The 27560-nt window shown below is 35.5% G+C and overlaps 1 protein-coding gene and 1 pseudogene across 6 annotated transcripts; both read right to left on the bottom strand.

Moving 5' to 3' along the window:
* Positions 1-1063: 1063 nt before the first annotated feature.
* On the bottom strand, positions 1064-5503 carry LOC109110826 (annotated as a pseudogene).
* A 3420-nt stretch (positions 5504-8923) lies between these two features.
* LOC109110824 (collagen alpha-1(XXVII) chain-like) lies at positions 8924-24199 on the bottom strand. Of its 6 annotated transcripts, none has more exons than XM_042772938.1 (27): positions 23966-24199; positions 23468-23546; positions 22166-22471; positions 19403-19487; positions 19233-19301; positions 15943-16205; positions 15790-15843; positions 15648-15701; positions 15497-15550; positions 15340-15393; positions 15090-15143; positions 14781-14834; positions 13717-13770; positions 13579-13632; positions 12976-13020; positions 12700-12753; positions 12538-12591; positions 12279-12332; positions 11605-11676; positions 11342-11377; positions 11175-11219; positions 11036-11068; positions 10486-10632; positions 10214-10390; positions 10043-10133; positions 9548-9625; positions 8924-9471 (listed from the first exon to the last, which is right to left on the bottom strand). In XM_042772938.1, exons 3-27 carry the CDS (start codon positions 22184-22186, stop codon positions 9269-9271), a joined length of 1959 nt encoding a protein of 652 aa, XP_042628872.1. In that variant the 5' UTR covers positions 22187-22471; positions 23468-23546; positions 23966-24199; the 3' UTR covers positions 8924-9268. The 6 variants fall into 6 exon arrangements, with proteins under 6 accessions (XP_042628872.1, XP_042628873.1, XP_042628876.1 ...); XM_042772939.1 differs by having other exon boundaries at positions 22166-22445; XM_042772942.1 differs by having other exon boundaries at positions 22166-22267.
* Between the last annotated feature and the right edge of the window lie 3361 nt (positions 24200-27560).

Genomic DNA, 27560 nt, shown 5'->3' with positions numbered 1-27560 from the left:
AGTCATTTCTTATGTTGTGGGTCAGTGGTTGTGGCAAAGCAGCTTGTCAAGCATGCTTACTATTTCAGACAGATGGCTGAGGAACCCCGTCATCACCACCATCAATAACATCCACAAGTTCTGTGTTTGTATGATTTATAGTAATGATATGTCACACAGGTTTGCGAGCTTATTTGTGAGCTTGATAAATGGGCAGACAGGGCTGGTTATGCTCGAGCCAATTTAAAATGATTGAATTTACAGCTCCACTGAAGTTAAAAGCTGAGGAGTTTGTCTGACAAATCACAGTGGTTTGGTTTGGTTCCTCTAATTAAAAGATATTGATTCCACCACCTTGCATCAAGAACAGGAAAATAAAAGAAAGTTTAGAAAATACATATTGAACATTCCAACTAATAGGAAATAGATAAGGATGTTTGAATTAATCAATGAATAAATCAAGCAATCTCACAATTTTTCTAGGGAACCCCTTAGAAAATAGGCTAAGTGTACTTTTTACTTGAAAGGGGCCTTTTGACATAGCCAATGATATACAAACAATGGAGGATTGTTTTTAAGTTTTTCTTTAGTGGTGAACTGGTGTAATATATGAACTGCTCAACTTGTTCTTTGTAGTAAAAGATGTTAGAATGTAGTTCATGGTTTTTCAGCCACTAGAGAGCGCCATTGTGTCCTTTTCTGCCTTTGTTCATTAATACACGCGCTACTTCCAAAGTTCATTTATCATTTTAATCATAGAGATAAAATATGAAACTTATGTGATGATGGTCCTTTTAAAAGAGAAAAAACATTTCAATCCAAAATATTGAATATTACATTTTAACTTTGGGATTAGTACTCAATGAAACTTTTTTTTTAGTTTCACCATCCAGTTAATAAAATATTACTGGCAATAACAAAATCACTTGAACTATTAGCCTGTAGGTGATGCTAGAAATACATTATTTGTGGCCTGTAAATTTTCTAAGTTTCAAAATTATATTTAGATGAAATATTTAGATTTTGACTTTTATTAAAAAAAAAAACATAGATGTGCAGTCTTAACAGAACAAAAGTGTAGCCATAACGTTTTAATATTCACTTTATTCTATGTTCACGGAACATTAACACTCACATTAACACATTATACGAGGTAGGTTTTTTTCTGTTTGTATTTCTATAAGAATGACAACATTGAAACAAACAACAACAACAACAACAACAATATTTGAAAGTTTTTTTTTTTTTCTTCATCTATATATTCTATAGATTGAGAACTTTGCTATCATATAATTTCTTTGGTAGAATACCTACAGGTATTCAGCCTGACAGTAACATTCATCATTTATGATCACAGAGCATAAAATTCAAACATGGTCTGTATTTGGGTCAGTCCTTCTCCACTTCCATGGTGTTCACAGAAAAAGCCATTTTTCTCTTGGCCTCACTGTTTCATGTTGTAAAGATGCAGTTTTGAAAAGATTTTCAAAAGGTGCTGATGATGTTGAAACCTTTGTGCATGAATCTGTCACTATTTGCACCTTGACCTTAGCAGGTAGGGCGCCATTTCCTGTGCTTCTGCCAGTGGTCCACTTCAGCACAAGCTCTGTGGACTGTCCATGTCCTGTGCGCAAAACTACGTTTGACGTCTACTGAGTACTAGTCCATGTACTCCGGTTACCATCACACATATACTTCAGGCATGGTCTTGCAAATCAAATGATTGGTGATGATTACGTTCTTGCCTTGATGTGGCTTTAGAGAGCTTCTTGTTGCTTTGGAATACATTCCTTAAACAAACCTGTGGTAAACATGACTCTGGTAAATAACTTAAAAATACATGCATAATATCTATACTCAAAGTATAAAGATACTTAAATATATAATTACTCACATAGCTTATGCAAAACATCAGGAGTGCCATAATGAGTACTGTGACAGCCAGAACTACATACAGTGAATCACTTTTATTAAATTCCATTTTCTCAGCTGTAGCATTCTCTGAAAATGAGAAAGAAAGAAAACACACACATGAACATCAGATTGTTAGTTTGCGAGCTATTGCTCACAGGTGCAGTATACAGTAGATACAGTGGCCTTAAAAGTATTTGGAAGCCACACTTAAAATTGTGTGCATATTATTGCATTGAGATGAATTACATCTTTGGTTAATATATGTTCCTTTGGTAAGATGTAAGCTACTTACACCCCAGTGAACTTGATTCTGATTCTAAAAGCTGCAAAAGTGTCTAATACGTTTTGTATATTTTAAGTGTGACTTAAGTAAGTGTTCATATACTTTTAGTGGCCATTATAAATCCAAATAAACTTACCATTGACCTTCAGAAGGATTTCGCCTTCTTGGTTCTGATGGCCAAGGGGAGCAGACAGAAAGCATTTGTATATCCCACTGTCCTCTTCAGTTACATTAGACAGAAGAAGGCTCATTGAGCTCTCAAGTAGCTTGACCTCTCGTTTGACACCTTTATATTTTTCCACTCCACCATTGTTTTCAGTTAGTCTCTTCCTTACAAGTCCGCTTAACTTCTGGGAAGGCTCTTCAGAAACCTGCAGAAGAGAGGTTTAGCTTAAAGTTAAATGACATCTTCATTTAAACAAAAGTCATCTCTCAAGTAACTAAAAACAATTAGTGACAAATTTTTATAAGTACCCTTACAAAAAATATAAAAGGAAAAAGTAGCCTACTTAAAAAGTTTTTCAAATATGAATATTTTAAAACAATTCTGTATCAAAGCCTAAGTTTTTTTTGTGTTTTTTATGGAAAACATTCATCAAGGCATGCAAGTGACTTGATTGTAGGCTACTGTTTTTCTAAAGTGTTTTTGAATAGCGTAATAGATCCAGAAAAAAAAAAAAAAAACTTGCTAAATAAGTTTTGATAAGTTTACAGTGGTTATTGAAAACACCTAGTACAAAACATTAATATGTGAGGATAAAACGCAAGGTTCTAGAAAAATATACGCATCTTGACCTTTACCTTGTACCATGTGACTGAACGGTACAAGACGCCGGGCTTTGATTTCGCCGCGCAGCTCAAGACTGCGTCCTCACCGCGCATGGAGATGATGTGATTCTGATGCTGCATTAGTTAAGTCTGAGATTAAAATAAATCATGTCATGTTGAATTGAATGAGTATGGTTTTGGTTTTAATATAATGTGTGGAGTACGGGTCGAGTCTTACCTAAAATTACAAGACAGGCGATGAATTCCGAGAAGTAATGCATGGTTCTGACTGTAGCTTGGTGTCCACAAGCTGAATTTATACTGCTTAGACTCGTGCTCTTTGTAGTTCTGGTTTGAGGAAGTGGGGAATTCCCTCGCACGAGCAAGCAAGAGCGATTAGTTTTATAAATACAAAGTAGGGGAAGCCTACAGGTGGTACACTGAAATTCACCTCGAGTCAGCGCGATGCTCTGGATTAAAGGTGTTTTTGTTAGTTTTCTATCGCTATCGTTTTTTGTTGTGTCTGGTAAGATATTTTATCCAATTCTCCAGTTTGCTCGCTTCACCTGTCTTGACTGTAGTAGCCATGAGGCTTTGTGTTATTCAAATAATAATGACGCAGCGGCACGTCTGTTTTCTCTTTAACACCTCTTGCACCACTTGTAGGCTAGTTATGCTTGTTTTTCACATTCAGGTTTTTTATCCTTGTGTTTTGTCATTTACTTGTTTTTGCCGTCTTTTTCTAGATTTTAATTCTGTCTCTGTTGTGTTATTGCGGGACTCTTTCGCCTAAAATGAAATAAAATAAAATGTTGAGGTAGTTCTTAGCTGTCTTTCAAGCGTTTTAATTTTAACATTGCACCTTAATCTTGTTTAGTTTATACATATATATATATATATATATATATATATATATATATATATATATATATATATATTATATATATAGTATATTGTATTATATATAGCCTACGTGCCGTTAATTAAAAAAAAAAAAAAGAGAGAGAGAGAGAGAGAGAGAGAGAGAAAGTAGGCTAATTTTCACTTGACAGCTTGGGATTTCCCCCATTAAGTAATGTTGTTGCTGTATGGTACTTTCAAACTGAAACCATGTAGCCCTCGCTGTCTGGCTCAAATTAACTTTACACCATAGAAACACACACACGTTTGTTTCTGTGAGGGCATAAACTTCCAGTGATTTTATATCAGTTTAATGATATTTTCTAACCCAACGCCTAATTTACCCCTACATTTACCAATCACAGAAACGTGCAGAATATTAGATGTAAATAAAAAAATCTATTTTGGCTGATTTGTAAGCTTTTTTAACTTGTAAACATTTGATCCTCACAAGTAATCAAAACAAGTATTCTCTCTCTCTCTCTCTCTCTCTCTCTCTCTCTCTCTCTCTCTCTCTCTCAATTTCAGTTTTTCAATTTAGGTGAGCTTTATTGGCATGACAAAAACTATACATTTGTATTGCCAAAGCAGTTGCAGCTGGGCCGCTTACAAATAGTCCACATATGTATTAACAGAAAGAAAAAGAATAATAGTGATAGTAATAATAAAATATATAAAAAGTATTAAGCATGTAATGCAAAATGAATTAGTGTATGTAAGTGTACAAGTTAGAAATAAAATAAAATATGATAAAGTAATAGATTTACAGAGGCAAAATATACATGTAAGTTATATAATAGAGTAATATGGCATAACATAATCTACAAGTGCTGGAAACATCAAATCAGGGCAGATTGAGTGTTTTCTCTTCTATGGAGACAGGCAGACACATATTGAGCAGCAAGCACCGCAGTTCTTGTGTTCTCCTAACAGATACGCCAGTTTCTCCTGTTTTGAAAGAGTTTTAAATGTCTGATGGATCTGCTGTATTTTTATTATAGAACACTGTCCGTATGTCAGTGTATTTGGAGCATTCTGTTAGGAAGTGCAGTTCTGTTTCCATCTGATTCAGATCACAGTGTGAAGCCTAAGTTTTTTTTTGTGTTTTTTATGGAAAACATTCATCAAGGCATGCAAGTGACTTGATTGTAGGCTACTGTTTTTCTAAAGTGTTTTTGAATAGCGTAATAGATCCAGAAAAAAAAAAAAACCTTGCTAAATAAGTTTTGATAAGTTTACAGTGGTTATTGAAACACCTAGTACAAAACATTAATATGTGAGGATAAAACGCAAGGTTCTAGAAAAATATACGCATCTTGACCTTTACCTTGTACCATGTGACTGAACGGTACAAGACGCCGGGCTTTGATTTCGCCGCGCAGCTCAAGACTGCGTCCTCACCGCGCATGAAGAGAATCTCATGCCGCACTCCCTCAGTCACAGCTGAAAATAAAACACCTCATGTCAACCTGAATCACCAGAGTCTGCGTTTGAAGATACTCTCAGGAGTACGGGTCGAGTCTTACCTAAAATTACAAGACAGGCGATGAATTCCGAGAAGTAATGCATGGTTCTGACTGTAGCTTGGTGTCCACAAGCTGAATTTTATACTGCTTAGAGACTCGTGCTCTTTGTAGTTCTGTTTGAGGAAGTGGGGAAATTTCCCTCGCAACGAGCAACGCAAGAGCGATTAGTTTTATAAAATACAAAAGTAGGGGAAGCCTACAGGTGGTACACTGAAATTCCCTCGAGTCAGCGCGATGCTCTGGATTAAAGGTGTGTTTTTGTTAGCTTTTTCTATCGCTATCGTTTTTTGTTGTGTCTGGTAAGATATTTTTATCCAATTCTCCAGTATTGCCCTCGCTTCACCTTGTCTTGGACTGTAGTAGGCCATGAGGCTTTGTGTTATTTCAAATAATAATGGGGACGCAGCGGAAAGTCTGTTTTCTCTTTAACACCTCTTGCACCACTTGTGAGGCTGGTTATGCTTGTTTTCACACATTCAGGGTTTTTTATCCTTGTGTTTTTGTCATTTACTTGTTTTTGCCGTCTTTTTCTAGAATTTTAATTCGTCTCTGGTTGTGTTTATTGCGGGACTCTTTCGCCTAAAAATGAAATAAAAATAAAAATGTTGAGGTAGGTTCTTAGCTGTCTTTCAAGCGTTTTAATTTTAAAACATTGCACCTTAATCTTGGTTTAGTTTTTACATACATATTCATATATATATATATATATATATATAGACAGATTATATATAGATATATAAGTATATATAGTATATATTGTATATATATAGCCTACGTGCCGTTATTTAAAAAAAAAAAAGAGAGAGAGAGAGAGAGAGAGAGAGAGAAAGGTAGGCTACTTTTTCACTTGACAGCTTGGGATTTCCCCCATTAAGTAAATGTTGTTGCTGTATGGTACTTTCAAACTGAAACCATGTAGCCCTCGCTGTCTGGCTACAAATTAACTTTTTACACCATAGAAACACACACACGTTTGTTTCTGTGAGGGCATAAAAAAAAACTTCCAGTGTGATTTTATATCAGTTTAATGATATTTTCTAACCCAACGCCTAACTTAGTCCCCTACATTTAACCAATCACAGAAACGTGCAGAATATTAGATGTAAATAAAAAAATCTATTTTGGCTGATTTGTAAGCTTTTTTAACTTGTAAACATTTGATCCTCACAAGTAATCAAACAACAATTATCTCCTCTCTCTCCTCTTCTCTCTCTCTCTCTCTCTCTCTCTCTCTCTCTCTCTCAATTTTCAGTTTTTTCAATTTAGGTGAGCTTTATTGGCATGACAAAAACTATACATTGTGTATTGCCAAGCAGTTTGCAGCTGGGCTGCTTACAAAATAGTCCACATATGTATTAACAGAAAAAAAAGAATAATAGTGATAGTAATAATAAAATATATAAAAAGTATTAAGCATGTAATGCAAAATGAATTAGTGTATGTAAGTGTACAAGTTAGAAATAAAATAAAATATGATAAAGTAATAGATTTACAGAGGCAAAATATACATGTAAGTTATATAATAGAGTACTTAGGGCATAAAAAAACATAATCTACAAGTGCTGGAAACATCAAATCAGGGCAGATTGAGTGTTTTCTCTTCTATGGAGACAGGCAGACACATATTGAGCAGCAAGCACCGCAGTTCTTGTGTTCTCCTAACAGATACGCCAGTTTCTCCTGTTTTGAAAGAGTTTTAAATGTCTGATGGATCTGCTGTATTTTTATTATAGAACACTGTCCGTATGTCAGTGTATTTGGAGCATTCTGTTAGGAAGTGCAGTTCTGTTTCCATCTGATTCAGATCACAGTGTGAACATAATCTCTGCTTCAGTGGCAGCCATTTTTTTCAGTGTCTGGCCGTCTCTCTCTCTCTCTCTCTCTCTCTCTCTCACACACACATATACACACACACACACACCTGGATAAGCTTCCATTGTTTACTTTGACATGCAAAGAATTTATTAGCATTAAAAATGCTCATGACTTTTCTCATTGATGTTGCACCTATATATGATTACCTTTCTAAATATATGGTAATGACAAATTATTATATTTGTTGTGGTTGAATTGTTTTATTCATCTTATGTCTGTTTTCTCAGTGTTAGAGGTGACAGAGACGATACACCTGTACGGAAGAGCTGCACCATGTAGAGTCTGAATATGCGATGAAAAACCCAGACTGTGATCAATATTGGTCTGCACAGGATCATGTGAGTAGATTGAAGAATTGAAGTTCAACGATAGACTCTGTATGCTGCAACTCACTGACTTTCATGCTTTTTTCATCCTTCAGTCTATTGCAACATTTCTTAAATTCACCCCAGAGTGTCATAGTCCATGCAAAGAGTTGTTCGTTGGGAGAATCGTTCTGACTGACTGTGTCAATATCACCCTGGCTGTAATATGCACAAGAGTGAGTCGTTTTCTCATGCATCACAGGTCATGTCTTTTATGACTTTTATGAGCATTGAATTGAACATTAACCAGCATTTGTATCTATTTTAAAGGATTATTTGACTGAATACCGTGTACATTTTTATGGTAAGTTTTATCTTCTACCAGTGATATACTGTTTATTGTTAGGTAGCCAGTGCTAAAACATTTTCTTTCTTTCGTTTTAGGCGAAAGAGTCTCTCATTCTCTGATCATCCCTGTGAACAGAGGTCACATTGGTAATACAAAACAAACACTGTGTGTGTGTGTGTGTTAGAGAGAGAAATATATAATACTGTTAAGTACCAAAATATTTCAGAGGATTTCTCTAAATCTTATTTTATTTTTTTAGGTATTTTCCTGCCTGTCACCTTTGTGCTCATAGCCATTGCGGTGTGTCTTCTGTGTGTCAGATATGCATACAAAAACAACAGAAGCAATGTTCAAGGCACTCACTGTGATATGGGATAAAGAAGAGAGTGTTCAGCAGATTCTACAGGTTTTTAAAGGACACCTATTAAGCACTTTTTACAAGATGATACCATGCAATATAAGTCTCAGGTGTCCCCAGAATGTGTCTGTGAAGTTTCAGCTCAAAATACCCCACAGATCATGTATTATATAATTTTGAAAATGCCTATTTTGAGTGGTAGCAGAAACATGAATGCTGCTTTCAAATGCTGTAGCGTGATGAAAACCTTGGCGGATTATGTGCGGTTCACTCAGGGTGGAGTCTCTGCTAATGCCTTAAAGTATAGTACTGTATTAATATAAATGTTTTGGAATTTTCTTTGCTTCATATCTACCTCTAATGAATGTATGTTTTAGTGATTTGTAGGGTCGTTAACTATAGGCTCAGTTTACTGATACACAAAGCCTATATAAATATTCAAATTAAAGTATTAATTGTTTTTTTAAATTTTGCTTGTTTTATATTTCTTTAAAATAAAATCTCTTTCTCTATATATATGTGTGTTTGTATGTGTATATGTATGTATATAAACACAATAAGGGAATGTTTTTTTTTAAATGGATTTTACAGTTATTCAAAAAGGTATGATGGCCACCTGAATGATCATACTTTTTTTTGTGGTTACACTATATTCATCAAACACAGTAAAAGTTTACAAAAAAATTTCTTTAATTCAGTCTGATGGATCAAGAAAAAATAAAAAAGCTTGATATTTCAGAACACAGTATGTATATTTAAGATGCTTTACAAAATTATTTACATTGTACTGTATTTATAATGAAACCAAAACATTGCTGATGAATGAAACCAAAAGTGCCGTTAGTTTTCATTTGTATAGTTTCATTTTTGGACTTCAAATTGGTAAACAAATCTGAAGAGACTTGATCTCTAGTTCTTGGCTCCAGTCTGTCTGTATGTGATGTCTTCTATTTTCATGGCCTCTGCTTGAGATTATCTTCTGTCCTGGGTCACTCACATTTGTCCCTGTTATCAGGCCTGGCTGAGAGGGCCTTTAACCAATCCCATCTCTTTGCGCATTACAGGCGCATGAATGCTGCAGTCTCGTGCCTCGCAAATGCCAGGTATTCCTGCATCGCCGGCCATGCCAGGTTGACCCACAGGCCCGGGAAACCCACGGGGTCCTCGCGGCCCATCAATTCCATCTTTTGGCTCTGCTGGATGGCCTGGCAGTCCTGTTTGGAGAAATAAGCCAGAGTTAACTACATCTAATCCACAGTTATTGAAATAGAAGACATAAAATTATCCCACCTCTGAGACCTTGGTGACCATCATGCCCTGGTAGACCTTTTCCAGGTTCACCTCTCTGTCCTTTTAGACCTTTAGTACCTTTAGAAAAACACAGAGAACTCAATTGTATGCATACACTCTTTGTTTTTCTTTTTTTTTTAAGGGATAGTCCACTTAATGAAAATTCTGCCATTTACGCACACTCGTGTCATCTCAAAACTATACTTTCTTCCATGGAACACAAAAGATGATATTTTGAAAAATGTTGTTAACCAAACAGTTTCAGTCCCATTGACCTCTATAGTATTTGTTGTACACACTATGGAAGTCAGTGGGACCTAAAACCATTTGGTTATCAACTTATTCTTCAAAATATATTGTTTCGTGTTTTCCACAGAAGAAAGTAAGTCATGCCAGTTTGGAATGACATCAGCGGAAGTGATGACTAAGTTTTCATTTTTGGCTGGACTATCCCTTTTAGTTAAAACACTTTTAATAGTAACATCAGTGCAGTACCTCTGTCCCCTGGCACTCCCTTCTGGCCCTCTACACCTTTCATGCCTTGAGGGCCTCTTTCTCCTTTAGCACCTGCCTTTCCTGCTTTACCCTGAATAAAATGCAGTGTGTTATTTTAAAAAAGTAAGAGCTTTTATATGCCAGGTTTGTGGCAATCATATATCAGCTCACAGGTTTTCCTGGACTTCCAGGGGGTCCTGTGACTCCTGGGGGTCCGATGAGCGTACGGTTGTTGATTGGACAGCCCTGTACACATTTGGCACGTATAGATGAAGCATACTGGGAGATCTGAGTGGTGACCACACCTTGACACAGCTGCAATATCTGCTCATCTGTCAGTCCTGGACCCTGCAGTGAGTTGCACCAATATATTTTATGACAGAAATCAATATTTATCTGCATTCAGGCCTAAAGGACTTTCATATACTCCTGATGATACGCACAGTTTCACCTAGCTCTCCTTTCGGCCCACTCTGTCCTTTCACCCCCTGGTCTCCTCTAGGACCTTCATCTCCTCTGGGACCTGGAAGACCTGGAGGGCCAATAGGACCAGGAAGCCCATCACGACCGAATCGACCCTTCACCCCACGCTACATCACATAAGAAAAACCTCAGTTAGTTAAAGTGATGAACAGTTACAGACTTAAACCTGGTTTCACTATATTTATTTATTATTATTTTGTTTAATTGTTATACTTTTTACTACATTAAATTGATCAAAAGTGATATTAAAGACTTTTAATTTTATAATTTTTTTTTTTTATTAGTTTTTATGGTATTATTTTTTTTTTTTAATTGTTTTTATTTTTGAAGTGGAGTATTATGTGACACTGAAGACTGGAGTAATGGAGTGATTGAGGATGAGATGAGGAAACAATGTAGCTCAGGTTCAAACTTGCGACATTGTACGTCATGAGCTTGTGGACTACCACTGTCTCACAGTTGACTGTTCTGACGTAAAAACATTGTTTAACCTCAACAGTCACAACTAACCTGCCCTTTGTCACCACGTGATCCAGCGTCTCCCTATGAAGTGAAATGATGACAAAATTGTGGTTAAAATAAAACTGACTAGTGTAATGGAAAGAGGAAGAGAAACTGTGATGGCTAGTTCAGATTCTAGCAGCCATACCTTATCGCCTTTAGCACCCTTCCTTCCTTTATGTCCTACTGCCCCCTGAGAGAGTCATGAAAAAATAATTCAATAAAAATAATTCAAAACATTTTAGTGGTGATAGCATCATTTTATGTAATGTTTGTGGCTAATATTATACTGATGTTATATGCTTTTGATGTTACATTTTCACCATCTGGTCCCGTTTCCCCTTTGGCGCCCTGTAGAGCAGAACATTTGATAATCATTTTGGATTTTAAAAAAGTAATAAAATAATTGCTGTTCATTTTAAGTGTCATTTTAATTGTGTCATCAATTAGACTTGAAAATCAACAAACAGTGAAACTAAGCATTTGATTAATTCATCAATTAAAATCAACAAACAGTGAAACAGAGCATTTGATTAATTAATCGATTCATTATTCAGAAACTGAAATCAGTTGCATACTGTTGGCCCAGACAAGCCTTTTGGTCCAGGTTTCCCTGGAACTCCTGCATCCCCACTGTCTCCTTGTGGACCCTATTAAAAAATAAATAAATAAATAAATAAATAAAATAAAAAAGTCAAGTAAAATCTTACAGTATTAAACAATGTTTACAGTTCCGTATTAAGTAATCTTTTACAGTTTAGACTAAACTACCTATTTATGCTATGATTATACTATGGCTATGCACAGTATAGTACAGTCTCATTTTATTTAATAGAAGGAAAATTAAGGGAAAACCTGGTAAATCTGAGAAGTAAACATCTACATGGCTGTTTCAGAAAATATATTAATTGCAGTGAAACCGCCATAGCTAAAAATAGAAGTTGTAGTTTCACTTTCAGTCGTGGGTATAGTACAGTCTGGTAAATTCCCAACATTCAGGGAAATTCCCCTCTGGAATAATATTAAAAAACACAGAACTGGTAGAAAGATTTCTGGTGATTTCCAGCCTAACAAATAATGTGGCGCCTCGCCAAAGAGTAATAATATGGCTTTTGTTGATCTAGAAAAGAAGTCACACGTCAGTCAACTGATCAAAGTTGTTTGTGTTTACACTGTATCACAATTGTGTCGCGCACATTGGAAATGATAGGGAAGTGAAATATCCCCCTAAAGGTCCAAATTCATAGCTTACCACAGTTCCTACTCTTCCAGGTCGCCCCCTCACACCACGATCACCTTTCAAACCCTGCAAAAAAGAGGAAGAGGGAAAGAGGGAAAACTTTTTGCAAATTTTGAAGAAACAATTCCGTTGAAACAGTTTTCAGTTGGAGACTGATAGTAAATTTACAAATAATTCAAGAAAAAAAAAAAAAAGGAAGTAACATACTGAATTAAACATTACATTTTGAAGGAGAAAGGCCAAAATTGTATTTTCCTGTATTTTCTCTTACCTTAGGTCCAAAAGGCCCAGGCACCCCTACAAGTCCTGGAACACCCAGAGGGCCCTGAAAAATATATACAACTTTTTTCCCCCCAGAACCACAGTACATCAATAAGGTCTTTTTCTTTTCTCTGAATAATGACACATGCATCAAAAACAGCATGCTACTCACGTCCTCTCCCGGATCCCCATCACTCCCTGGCAAGCCACCTGTACCTTTAGCACCCTGAAGATGATGGCAAATGGAAAGAGAAGGAAATTTGCCTTCCAAAACATAGTCACCAGTTAGTCACCAAGTGCTGATTCAAGGCAAAGCTTTTAGTTGGAAATATGTAAATTCTTATCTGTTTATTATGTGTTTGTAGAACATTATGAGGAAAGGGGATCCACTGTGCCAATCTCTCAATTTTAGTTACTGATAACAACAAGTGATTTTATGAGAACAGACCTTTGGTCCCATCACCCCACGGTCTCCTGGAACTCCTGGATAACCCTGATAGCATGACAGGAGAAAAATATTAGGGATGCACCGAATCCAGATTTTTTGGGTTCGGCCGAATACCGAATCCACTGTTTGAGATTCGGCCGAATCTGAAACCGAATACCGAATCCTACTCGCATCCTTTTTCCATTAACACAGTAAAACATATTAATGAACTAAACAACGTCCACAGCAGTGTATTTTTCATTTTATTTTATTTTAACTGCAAAGCTAGTAATGGTCGTCTGGTTAGCCATAAAGTGAAAATCCATTTTCAGATTCTCACAGCCTAATACATTCAAATGGTCCTCATGTAAACACCTTCACGTAATCAATGGCCGCGTGACGTCGACCAGCGTAGCGCAAGCCTAGGGTTCGGTTCAGTGGAAAAAAAATCTAAGGTTCGGCCGAAACCGAACCCCGTCAAAAAGCCCAGTATTCGGCCGAATCCGAATCCTGGATTCGGTGCATCCCTAAAAAATATAGTATCATATTGAGATTACTACTGGGATTTTCCTGATGGTACAATATGAGAAAGAGAAATAGAAAGCTTTTGAGTGATGTTATTACCAAGTAACCCTGCTCTCCATGGTCTCCTGAGAATCCTGGTGCTCCTGTCTGACCCTGATTATGCAAAGAGAAAACATCAACAGCAGTAGATGTAATAAAGATTAATAATTAGTTATGCCTGTAAGTCTTGGAGCCAACCTTCTGTCCCTGTCGTCCCTCAGGACCCTGTTCTCCTGTTTTTCCAATGGATCCCTTTGAGAGATGGGGAAATTTCTCAGTACTTTTTAAATTCAAAGTTTCAAGACAAGTCTGGACAAGTCAAGACTCAACTGGAAATCTTAGTTACAGAGAAGCTGACAATTAAGATGGACTTCCATTCCCATTAAATATAAATATTTAGGATATTTTTTTTCATGTTTTACAGAAAGTGCTGTAACTGGTATGGGGTTTTCGCTTTCAGCTCGTTTGCAATTCACTTCTGTCATTACATTCTGGCATTATTTATGCACCCTCAAGTTGTTACAAACATGAATTTATTTCTTCTACCAAACCAAACTGACTTCCATGGTTTTTTTTTTTTTTTTTCCTCCATATTATGGAAGTCAAAGGTGTGTTCAGCAGAAAAATTTGAGAGTTTGCAAATGACAGAATTTCATTTTTGGGTGAACTATCCCTTTAAATAGTCCTGCAGTGTGACAAATTAATGATAGCAAATAATCTTGGTTCATAAAAACACATGTATAATCAGACTGCAGGTCACTGCTGTCTCCACTTGAAAGGTCATATCAACTACCACTACCCACATAGTTCCAGAGATGATATATTAATTAAAAGAAATAGAAGAAAAAGCAGACAAAAACAAAAATAAAAACTCCCTGAAACATGCCAATGGGAAATGAAACTCGTGACACTGACACTTAATCAGAATGGGGAAGTATTTGACATTAAAACTCAGATATTTATGCAGATATCTTATATATTTTTTCTCAGTGAATGTGATATAAAAATAAGTGTTTATATAATAGTCATTTAGCAGAAGTTTATTGAAGGGACAGTCCCCTTGGAGACAAACACTGGGTTAAGTGACTTGCTCAAGGGCACAATGTTGACATCTACACTCTTATTGGTAGCTGAAATCAGTATCAAAATAAATTAATAAAGTAATTATTAAAACCCTAACCTTCTGGTCACCTTCTGGTCATTACATTTCAGCAAGTACACCACACAACAAATGTGAACATTTGTAGAGTAAAGCAACTTACCTTAATACCTTTACCGCCTGGTTTTCCAGGTTTACCTTTTGGGCCAACAGGACCCTGTAGTCAGTCAGAAAAATATTACCTTAGATTAATTTAATTGACAAATCAGAAGTCTTGTCAGGAATCTATTATATGATAACTAGAGGATTTGGAGCATGACTGCACAGATGTTGCTTTCCATTCTCAGATGGGATCTAGAACATCTCAGCTACTGTATGTGATCATGATTGAAATAGGAATGAAAAACATTCAAAGTAATTTGGAGAGGAAACGCTGCTGGTGATGTGTAACTGAAGATGCTATTTTACTCACAGTCTTTCCAGAGAGACCCACTCCTCCATGCGGGCCTTCTATTCCGAAATCACCCTGCATGACACAAATAAAATCAGTTTCAATCACAATTATGAATGCAAGCCATAATGTCTAATGTTAAAATGCATTGAACATAATTCTGGATAATCTTTATACACATAAAATAACACCACATAGCTCTGCTAGTAAACCAAGATCCACATTTTCCACTCATAACTAGTTTTTTTTGTTTTTTGTGTAAGACCATTACCTTTAATCCAGGTTGGCCAGTTTCTCCAGGGTCCCCTGGTAATCCGGGAAGGCCCTATGAAGAAGAGTAAGAAAATTCCATATAAGACTTTTCCGGGAATCAGCTATTAAACACAAAATCATATAGGTAATAAAGTTTTCCTAAATTCTTGACTCACAATTGCACCAGAGAAACCAGATGCACCATCCTCTCCATCAGGCCCAGAATCGCCCTAAACAGAAGGCAGGTAAGGCTAGTAAGATGAACAAGAAAAGTCCTGGTAGTCTGAACAGGATGCTCAAGTTTAATGAGTGTTTCCTGTCACTCACCTCAGGGCCGGTGTCTCCTCCTCTTCCTCTCACTCCTTTGGTTCCTTTGTAACCCTAATAAAGTAACAGTCATTTTGATCTTGTGAACTTTTGCATTGGCTATTTAACACCATGTACATGAAATATGATGTTTTGCACTTACCTCCCTTCCTTGAACCCCAGGAAAACCCTGTTTGCCTTGAAGACCCTTAGAACCCTATTAACAAACATAAAATTCAATAACCAAACTGAAGAATGCATTACACTTTAACATAAATCAAACTTTACATAATTCAAAGGCATGGCAATAATCAACCTTGGGTCCAGCAAAGCCTCCAAATCCGGGCTCTCCTGCTTCACAGTCACATTCGGTGGGTCCTTCCAGTCCCAGCTCAGCACCTCCTCCAAATGGGACCTGTGTTATCAAGGTTTTATCCTCCTTGGCATAATCAAAAGACTCCACGGCTTTGGCATACGGGTAAGTTTCCTCTGTGATCATAGTGACCACAGTGGCTGCAGGCACATAGGTGTCAAAGCCAGATGCTGAGTGCTCGTCTTCGGACTTTGCAGGATTCTCAACTGAGGAAGCAGATTAAAAAAATAAAAACACAAAACACTAAGAGGCCCATTGATCCGGACTGGATATACTGATATTAAAGACATGATGACTAAAAGATGAAACGGGTAAAAACAAACATTGGAAAAATTATTTAAATATAATATAAAGTGAAAAACAAGTGTTGCAAGATAAAATAAAAGAGAAAAATCTGTGTAGAAATGTGTGAATCTATTGAAGAATATATAAATATTTTACTTTTAATTATATTTGTATTGTATAAAGAAAATCAATCTTTTGTTTCGTATCATTAAGCATAAATTAAATGTAGTATTAAAATACTACAATGTACAAGTTGGAGATTCACAAATTTTGTCAAATTATGATATATATACATACACAGTGGTGTGAAAAATGTTTGGCCCCCTTCCTGAGTTCTTTTTTGCATGTTTGTCACACTTAAATGTTTCAGATCAAACAAATTTAAATATTAGTAAAAGATAACAAAAGTGAGCACAACATGCAGTTTTTAAATGAAAGTTTTTATTATTAAGGGAAAACAAAATCCAAAACTACATGGCCCTGTGTGAAAAAGTGTTTGCCCCTAAACCTAATAACTGGTTGGACCACCCTTAGCAGCAACAACTGCAATCAAGCGTTTGCAATAACTTGCAATGAGTCTGTTACAGCACTGTGATGGAATTTGTCCACTCATCTATGCAGAATTGTTGTAATTCAGCCCCATTGGAGGGTTTTTCAACCTTTTTAATGTCATGCAACAGCATCTCAATAGGATTCAGGACAGGACTTTGACTAGGCCACTCCAAAGTCTTCATTTTGTTTTTCTTCAGCCATTCAGAGGTGGACTTGCTGGTGTGTTTTGGATCATTTTCCTGCTGCAGAACCCAAGTTCGCTTCAGCTTGAGGTCACGAACAGATGGCCGGACATTCTCCTTCAGGGCTTTTTTGGTAAACAGCAGAATTCATGTTTCCATTTATCACAGCAAGTCTTCCAGGTCCTGAAGCAGCAAAACAGCCCCAGACCATCACACTACCACCGACATATTTCACTGTTGGTATGATGTTCTTTTTCTGAAATGCGGTGCTACTTTTACGCCAGACGTAATGGGACACACACCTTCCAAAATGTTCAACTTCTGTCTTGTCAGTCTATAAAGTATTTTCCCAAAAGTCTTGGGGATCATCAAGATGTTTCCTGGCAAAACTGAGATGAGCCTTTATGTTCTTTTTGCTCAGCAGCGGTTTTCATCTTGGAACTACGCAATGCAGACCATTTTTGCCCAGTCTCTTTCTTATGGTGGAGTCATGAACACTGACCTTAACTGAGGCAAGTGAGGCCTGCAGTTCTTTGGATGTTGTTGTGGGGTCTTTTGTGACCTCTTGGATGAGTCGTCACTGTGCTCTTGGGGTAATTTTGGTCAGCCGGCCACTCCTGGAAAGGTTCTCCACTGTTTCATGTTTTTGCCATTTGTCAATAATAGCTCTCACTGTGGTTCGCTGGAGTCACAAAGCTTTAGAAATGGCTTTATAACCTTTTCCAGACTGACAGATCTCAATTACTTTCTTTTTCATTGGTTTTCGACTTTCTTTGGCTCTCTGCATTATGTCTAGCTTTTGAGGATCTTTTGGTCTAAACTTCACTTTGTCAGGCAGGTCCTATTTAAGAGATTTCTTGCTTGCGAACAGGTGTGGCAGTAATCAGGCCTGGGCGTGGCTAGAGAAATTTAACTCAGGTGTGAGGTGTGAAACACTTCACACAGGGCCATGTAGTTTTGGATTTTGTTTTCCCTTAATAATAAAAACCTTCATTAAAAAACAGCATATTGTGTTAACTTGTGTTATCTTTGACTAATATTTAAATTTGTTTGATGATCTGAAACATTAAAGTGTGACAAACATGCAAAAAAATAAGAAATCAGGACAAAAATTTTTCACACCACTGTATATCTGAAACATTAAAGTGTGACAAACATGCAAAAAGATAAGAAATCAGGACACTTTTCACACCACTGTATATATTGTTATATATATATATATATATATACAGTACAGACCAAAAGTTTGGAAACATTACTATTTTTAATGTTTTTGAAAGAAATTTCTTCTGCTCATCAAGCCTGCATTTATTTGATCAAAAATACAGAAAAAAAAAATTTCTATTGTGATATATTATTACAATTTAAAATAATTGTTTTTACATTTATTATACTTTAAATTATCACTTATTTCTGTGATGCAAAGCTGAATTATTAGGATCATTATCACATGATCCTTTAGAAATCATTCTAATATGATGATTCATTATCAATGTTGGAAACAGTTCTGCTGCTTAATATTTTTTCAGAACATGTGATACTTTTTTAGGATACTTTGATGAAGTAAAAAAAAAAAAAAAAAAAAAAAAAAAAAAAAAGAAGCTATGTTTTTAAAATATGAATATTTTGTAATAACAATATACACTACTGGTCAGTAATTTGGGGTCAGTAATTTTTTTTCTTTCTTTTTTTTAAATAAAATCAATACTTTTATTCAGCAAGGATGTGTTAAATTGATAAAAAGTGATAGTAAAGAAAATATATTATTAGAATATATATTATTAGAATTTTTATTTTTATTTTGAATAAATGCAGTTCTTTTTAACCTTTTATTCATCAAATATATTAGACAGCAGAACTGTTTCCAACACTCATAATAAATCAGAATATTAGAATGATTTCTAAATGATCATGTGATAGACTGGATGTTACATGTGACACTGAAGGCTGGAGTAATGATGCTGAAAATTCAGCTTTGCATCACAGGAATAAATTATTTTTTTTAAAGTATATTCAAATAGAAAAGTATTATTTTAAGTTGTAATAATATTTCACAATATTACTGTTTTTTCTGTATTTTTGATCAAATAAATGCAGGCTTGATGAGCAGAAGAAACTTCTTTCAAAAACATTAAAAATAGTAATGTTTCCAAACTTTTGTTCTGTACTGTATATATATATATATACACACACACACACACACACACATTTTACCGCTGTGAGTGTATCCAGATTGTTCATCATATCGATCAACTAAGGAGCCTTCATACATGCGTTCTTCTCCTGTGATTGTAAATGAGAGGGGGAAAAGGCTAATTAAAAATGAAAATCGGCTATTTAAATGTTTTAACAATGTTAACATGTTGGAGATGTGATATTCTCACCTGATTGTAAACCAGAATAATCATGCTGGGCCTGAGAGGGCAGGACACACAGAAGGAACACAGAGCTGAGTGACACAGCCCACACCTGACAGCAGCACAAAACAAACTCCATCAGACACATGCAGAGCAATTAATTACAGTAACACTTCATGGTGAAAACTCTTCATCTGTCAGGTAAAGTTCTAAAAAAAAATGTAAATGCAGTGTTGCAAATGGATTCACAAAATTGTATTAGAGATACTGATTATCTGTTTACATAAGGAACAGTGAATGGCTGTCATTTTAGTTGTTATTTTAGCAACTGGGCCAGTGGAAGGGGTCTCCCCTTTATGGTGTGGTTTCTCAAAAAATTCTTCTTTAACCTGGTATTTCCCTTACCACTATCACCTTATTTACAAGTGGGTTTTTAAGGTTGATTTTAAAAATATTACAATACATCAGTACCTTAATTTGTTCTTTTGCTGGAACAAATAAATATGCAGTAATTGTTGTTGTTTTTTTAAAAGACTTTTTAAGGCTTAAAAGAACCCCCTTCCTGTTTCGTACTTCCTCATGTGATCAGATCAAGCGTCACTAATGAGGTCATGGAACATGTTCTAGCTTATATAATAAATGAATGAATAAATAAAACTTTGAATGACCTACATAAATCAAGATCAATTTATCAACCATGCCTAGATTTTCAAAACCAGTTATCAGTTGGCTACAATGAAACCAAAATGTAGGCTACTTCTTTTTTGTTTTACTATGGGAGAAATAATAGATTTTTCACATAATGATAATTAAACCACGTTGACAGAATGGTTTAAGTGATTAAGAATGGGGGGAAACAGCTGAGAGAAAACATTTTATACAAGACCCCCGAATAAACATGAACAGGAGTTGGTGGCATTTTAGTAGGAGCTTAAATAATGTTGCCGCATGTATATTTCCCTCTAGTGGTCTTTATTAAACACAGCAGCAAATTGCTGAGAAGCGTTTGTACAAAGATCCCAAGAAAATCACCTCACAAATATACCAGAGAAGTACAGGCATGAAACTGCTATCTCTGCGGGTTATTGACATTTACAGTGGGCTTATGTCTTTGTGCACTTTGTATTTAATTTAATTTGTTTTGTAATATAGCCAGCCAAGAACATACATGTAAATCAGTGGTGTGCAGTGGTGTTCTGCAATGAGGAGGCAAAGTCATCAAAGGGAAATGTTTTATTTATTAATTATTTTTTTCTTTAAATCAAATGTAAATTCATAATAAGTCTGTTAACTCTCCCTCTCTCTGTGAGACAACAGTACTGCATGTTCATCATAGAGTACACTTTACACAGTATGTGACCTTTGACCTTTCCAACAAATACAAAATGCTTATGTAAAAAGTCAGCTGACTTTTTAGATTACTTGTTCAATGGCAGATATCTATCATGATTAAGTTACAGGCAAAAAAAAAAAAAAAAAAAAAAAAAAAAAAAAAACCTTTAAAAAAATTTAGGTCAATAAGATTTATTTAAAATTTCTTAAAATATATAATTAATTATTTAAAATCTTAATAAAAAAATGCTGTAATGTTGAATGTTCTTCAAAGAATCTTGAGGGGGGAAAATTAGCATTCAACTGTCATAATAAGAATCTAAAGGATCATGTGACACATGACACTGAAGACTGGAGTAAGGGTTAATGAAAATTAAGCTTTAGTATTGCAGGAATACATTTTTAAAGTAGCAAACAGTTATATAAATTGTAATCATATTTCACAATATCATACATATTTGATCAGATAAATGCAGCCTTGGTGAACATTAAACACTTCTTTCAAAAAATATTATCAACCCCAAACTTTTTAATGTTACTGTAGGCTACATACAATTCACATGACCTCACATTTGTTCTTTTGAAATGTATTTGTTACACGGCAGGACTATTTTAATGAATGAAAAAAAAAAAAAAAAAAAAAAAAAAAAAAAAAACAATAACAAAAACAAATAAAGACCAAGGGAACACAAAGAACACCATACATCTTGTAGATCAGTCAAATTTCTTTTAATTCTCCACAACCTGGCAGTCTGAGGGGTGGAGCTAATGGCTCATACAACCACAGCACTGGGTTCCTCACCAACCCACAGGTCCTCTGGGACACTGAGGTGCAGCATGAGCAATACACACGTTTCCATCATCTCCGCCAGCTTCAAATCTGGAACTGGCCTTTAGAAGCGCTTGTAAATTATAATTGTACTAAAATCTGGCTAGTTTAACCCACATATGAGAATTTTTACAAGTGCTTAATAATTAAATAAACACAAATCCAAAAAATGTGTTTATGTAACATGATTTATAAGGACCAAGTAACCAAAATAAAAGGGTCGTTGACAGCACACATTAAGTAATATAAAACAAACAATAAATTCCGTGAAAGGCCCATAAAAACACGTCAAACCATTTCTGTAGCTGGTAATATTTTTACTATACACTTGGTAGCCTACTACTATTTGACAGTCTTACATAAAAATAAGCACGCCATGACTAAAAGTACGATTTCAACAAACTGTTTAACATTTCAAATGGTTGAAAACACAAATTAAATGAATTTGTAATAAGACCATTCTTGAAAGCAACCCACACAAATCTGATAAAACTTCACATGACCAAAGCAAACCATCTGAGCAACTGCATGAACATAAAGTTGATTTGATTCCTGCTTTGCATATATGAAACAAATATAATTCCATTCTGAATTCCCCTTCAATTCTAGTTACCCATCCTGCACCTTACCTTTACCCTGGAGGCTCCCATGGCCAGAAGTCTCCTGCTCAGGTTTCCAGGCGCCGTATGGACACGGAGCTCTGAGCCCTCGGATAAGCACAGTCAGGGGGTCTGTGAGAACGCAGACAGCACTCTTTCAATGAGGGGCTACAGTGGCCCTCAAAGCATTCTCCCTGCATGCATGCGATGCTGGTCCCCCTGTGCTGAGACAGATGAACAGACCTCCTGGTCCCTCACCAGAATCTCCCAGGCTCCCAGCTCTCCTCAGCTGGGTGAGAAATACCTGAGCCTTCACCAAACAAACACACTCATCCACTGGACAGAAAGTGAAAGAGAATAGTGAAGAATAAAGGCACTGTAAAAATAAAACTTGTATCAGATATGTCACTATTCTTTACTCCAACAATATTTTTATTAAGAAAATATTACATAATTTATTAAATTTCATTTTTTTTTTCCTGTAATATAAATGGTTCACTATTATAATCAGTGAAGGCTAAAGAAAACCTGAAATAGAAGCTATGACTTTGTGATCTTTATGACCTCCTTGGAAAAATGTGTCATTGATGTAACAGAATTCTCAAAATCAATTTTAGTTAGTTCTTCTCTCTCCTAGTAACAGAGAGTAGGGATGGACATATCCAATGAACTGCTAAAGGTTGAGTAAAAAAACGGGTTAAAACAACAAGAAAAAAAATCACGTGCACTAGCTTAGTAATCATGCACATCTCTCCCTAATTATACAGATACCTTGAACTAGTATTATGACATACACTTCAAAAATATGGTGTCAGTAAGACTTTTTATTTTTTTATAAGCATTTTAGAATGATCTCTGAAGGATCCTGTGACACTGAAGACTGGAATAATGGCTGCTGAAAATTCAGCTTTGTTTTCACAGGAATACATTACATAAAAAAAACAAAAAAAAAAAAAAAAAAAATATATATATAATATATATATATATATATATATATATATATATATATATATATCTATATATATATATATATTAAAATAGACTAAATTTATTTTAAATTGTAATAATATTTTGCAATACTGCAGTTTTTATTGTATTTTAAGCTTTGTAACAAGATCTACATAAAGATCCTCATTGTTGGATTCTCTTTTTGCACTCTGCTGACTGGCTTCTTGTATCACATGATCACAGATGGCCAGTCGGTCTGCCACAGTGAGTTCACATAATGCCCGCTTATGATTTTGAGGTATGTCAGGGAGATCTGTAGATGTGTCACCTACAAAATGAAAAGATTTTACACAAAATCACAATTATTAGTAAATCCCAGCTTACTGAGCTCACAGGAGGCTTTGTGTTTCTCCATCCTGTCCCGCGGTACTGTGTGGTTTGGATCGTAAGGACACACTTCCATCTGTAAAACCAGAATATAATACAGGGATTTCAAACTTTCAAAAGCATAAGAGAGGTAAAGCAGGTGCCAAATATCTTAGGGATATTGACAATATCTTTTAATCTATACGAAATATTTAGAATTAAAGACAGGTGATTTTACGTGTAGTTAGTTAATATGATAATTTTGATAAAACAAAAAGAAAAACAAACAAAATTACAGCGATTACCACATTCAGTGATCTAATCAGTGTACGGTTATCATAAACCACTGTTAACAAAACAAAAAGAAAAAAATATATATTAAAAAAAAACTCTCTTAGATTCTCCCACTTCATATCAGTTCATTAGAAATGTACAGTAATAAAGTAATCCATTCAATGCTAAATAAGCCATAATCATATCATTTTATGTGTGTGGCGGTTGTTTCTCTAACGCTACCTGAACTGCATGTGAATCTGACTCCATCCTAGTGCCTCAAACAAACCCTTCAGTTCAGCTTCACAGCTCTCTGTGAAATCCGTGAGCTCCTGCAAACGCTGCATGCACTCCTGGAGACCCAACGAGAAAGATGTTTCACACATTTTACATTAGCACTGCTTGAAAACAAGCTTCTTGTTTCGCGATTGTTATCTTCGTGTGTTCGTTGACGCTTCAAATCGACGTAAGCACGACGTAGCCTCGGCTCGAACTGTGGTTGCCACAACCGTGAAAAAAGACATGTTAAAAAAATAAAAATAATAATAATAATAATAATAATAATATATATATATATATATATATATATATATATCTATATATATATATATATATATATATATATATATATATTTATATATATATATATATATATATATTATATATACATATACATATAGGACTATATATTCCCAAACAAAGTATTTAACAACAACAACAAAACTCCACCTTGTGTCATACAGTTTTTAATCGCGTACTGACAAGATATTTTTTAGAAGTGGTCAATTTAACAAAATAACAAATGAAAATTACCAAATTATTAGTTGATTATTTTTTTGTTCAAATGTTATGCATTAAAATAACTGAAACCTTCATTTAAGTGAAATGTAATGTAACCATACTTTTGTTATGATGAAAAAGATTTTCATGTGATTCCCCATTTGCTTGTGAAAAAAAGTGAATAAAAAACCTAACTTTTAAATAATGCAGAATGAATCCGTTGATTCATAAAGCAGTTTATTCATTGATTATAAAAGTATATCTGCCATTGTTTCTCACCTGAATATAGAAAATCGTTATGTTCTTGTTGTGTGTTTGTGTAAAATGCTTCTAATTGAATCCCTACAACAGTCAACGCTAGTAAACTGTCACACATAATAGCCCTAAACTCTTGGAGTTTACCATCAGATGGCAGCAAATCTTCATTTAGTGAGTAAACACGTTCCACGATGTTGTATAGCTTATTGATGGAGACAGACTCAGTTATCAAGACTATCAGACTGCCTACGTTGTGTCCAAAATAACTCTCAATGAAGTCTTTGGGTTTAACAATATGATTCATTTTATAAAGCAAGCACAAAGCTTGGTATCAACGCATTCTCAGTTCTCAGAATATGTGACAGCAGTGAATCACTGGTGCCACCTCTTTTGACTGGATTTATTTGAAGGACTTCAGATTCAACAGCATTTCAACATAATTATGCCAAACTGAATGAATCACTGAATGAACCCAGCCTTTTAAATTACCTTGAGATGTATATGTGGCAATTAAGTAACTCGCTTTGAAAGACTTCGTAAAGAGTCAGATGCTTGACGTTTTTTAGGCATTACAACACCTGACTGCATACTGAGTCAAGGATGAGCCGAAAGACCCCTTGAAAAGCGCCTCCTTTGTTACTCCAGAAATAGAGACGTTAGTATGGTAATAATGGTGTGCTCTCATTTCACTCGCCATCTGTAGATGTTTTTTTCTGTTTCCATATTCACATAACCAGTGTGGGTGTTCTGCCCTGATGCCATGCTAACACAATGACGATAGTAGTTTGCCTCTCCCACGCAGAAACAAGTTAACATTGACGTCTGCTGGCTGAGTGCTAACACCTGCATTAAGAATACCTGCGGAGGAAAAGATAACTGCTATCTAGAAAATTCAAATGAGATATCTAAAAATACACCGTATAGAATTAATAGAGCCTTTTTTTCAGTTGGCGGAAGTAGCCTATGTCTGAAAAACAAGTTTTAAATGTCACATTACAATGTTTCTAAAACTATATGCTCTCCAAATAAAAGCTGGGCATAATTTTTAGCTTTTGAAACAGATATTTATCTTCTTTTTTATTTTCAGGCAAATTTGCATTTATAAATTATACGTTGATATTTACTCATCACTACATTCTTTCACTTTTTTTCTTTTACTTATTTTTCTCTCAACGTTTAAGCTTTTAGCCCCAAAAGTCAGCGTGGGTTTGTATATGTTTTTGTTTCTGTAGCAACACAGAAATATATATAATTCTGTGTTGCTAGCCCTTTATTGAGAAGCAGTCAAGTTTGTTGATAGCCCTTTATTGAGAAGCAATCAAGTTTGTCATTAAAAAGGAAGCAATTTTCTCAACTCAGACATTGTAGACAGACATCACTGTACAGCAGAGGCTGAAGCGGAAAAGATTTGTGGTAATAAAACCATGTCCCACTCAGAGACCCTTGCAGTTCACTCGATTTTCTTTTTCACACAGATGCCTTATTGCTTTTCCCTCTTCTAGTTCTCTGTGTCTCACTCAGTGGACTCTGCCTTTGAATGTATTTCAGTCTGAAAGCACAAAAGAATGCCCTCTTCGATTAGTTCCAGCCCTTGAACTATTAAAATTACCACCTTGTGTGACAAAATGTTCACAAAACAGTGCTGTGGTGAAAAAAGAAGAAAAAAAAAGTGTGTCTCAGGACTTCGCTTGAATGTTTCAGTATGTTCAACTCATGTCTGCAGTATGGCGCTCATACTCATCTGGATTAGTGCTGCTCGCTGTTGGAAATGAACGTGTGGCCTGTGGCATACCAAACGTGGCCTATTAGTGTGCAGCCCACGTGGGCAAAAACACTCTCAAATGCTCCCTCTGCCTCGCTCTCTGCCCTCACCCCTCCCATACTGTCTCTCTCTCACTTGTGTCTCCTCTGGCTCAGTGGTGTGTTTCTAAGAGATAAGACCCTTGCTCATTTCACACATGAACAGAATGGGGGGTGCTGGTGGAGGAAGAGAAAACAGGACTCTGATGGCAGAAGAAATGCCTCACCCGGTAACTCCGCCCCCAGCTGCGGCACTTGATTGGTCTGTGGTTGGTGTGTTTGCAAAACATAAGAACTGACTAGTTGCATAACTTCCAACGAGACTGTTTTAATGTGTTGGTTGCAGGGTGTCTCCTGTAAAATAAAACATTTATTGTGAGGTAAAAATCAGTTCAAATGAAGTTTATTCCAGTGTTTTATCACTGCAGGCCAAATGTAAGAAAAGGAACAGAAATATAACACTTCCAGAGCCATGATCAAAATAGCCAAATAATGTCAAAAGTTGTTTTGTAATATAATAAATGTGAAAACGCAGAATATAAGAATTGTGAGGTATAAACTCATAATAATTGCAAGTACAATTTTGAGGAAAGAAAGTCAAATTCGCAATTCTGACATTTTCTCACAAATGTGAGTTTATATCTCGCAATTCTGACTTTTTTTCTCAGAATAGTGAGTTTATATTGTGATATTCTGACTTTATAACATGTAACTGCAAGTTTATATCTCACAATTCTGAGAAAAAAAGTGAGAAATGTGAGATTTTTCATTTTTTATTCAGTGGTGGAAACAAGCTTCCATAGAAAGGCATTTGCCAATTCTTATATAAATCATTATATGTGATTTTAATATGTTTATTTTAAGAAGTCCTGTCAATTTAAAGGCCATTTCTTGAGGAGACTCCTCCTCTGATGTCTCAGGGGCTTTATGGAAAGTAATTGTAAGGAATGAACTGCCTACAGTCTGTTGGCCTTGTGATAATCAGACGACACATGAAAAG

Source organism: Cyprinus carpio, chromosome A16 (genome assembly GCF_018340385.1).
Source record: "Cyprinus carpio isolate SPL01 chromosome A16, ASM1834038v1, whole genome shotgun sequence".
In the NCBI taxonomy this organism is placed as follows: Eukaryota; Metazoa; Chordata; class Actinopteri; order Cypriniformes; family Cyprinidae; genus Cyprinus; species Cyprinus carpio.
This window is presented reverse-complemented; position numbering and strand designations above follow the sequence as displayed.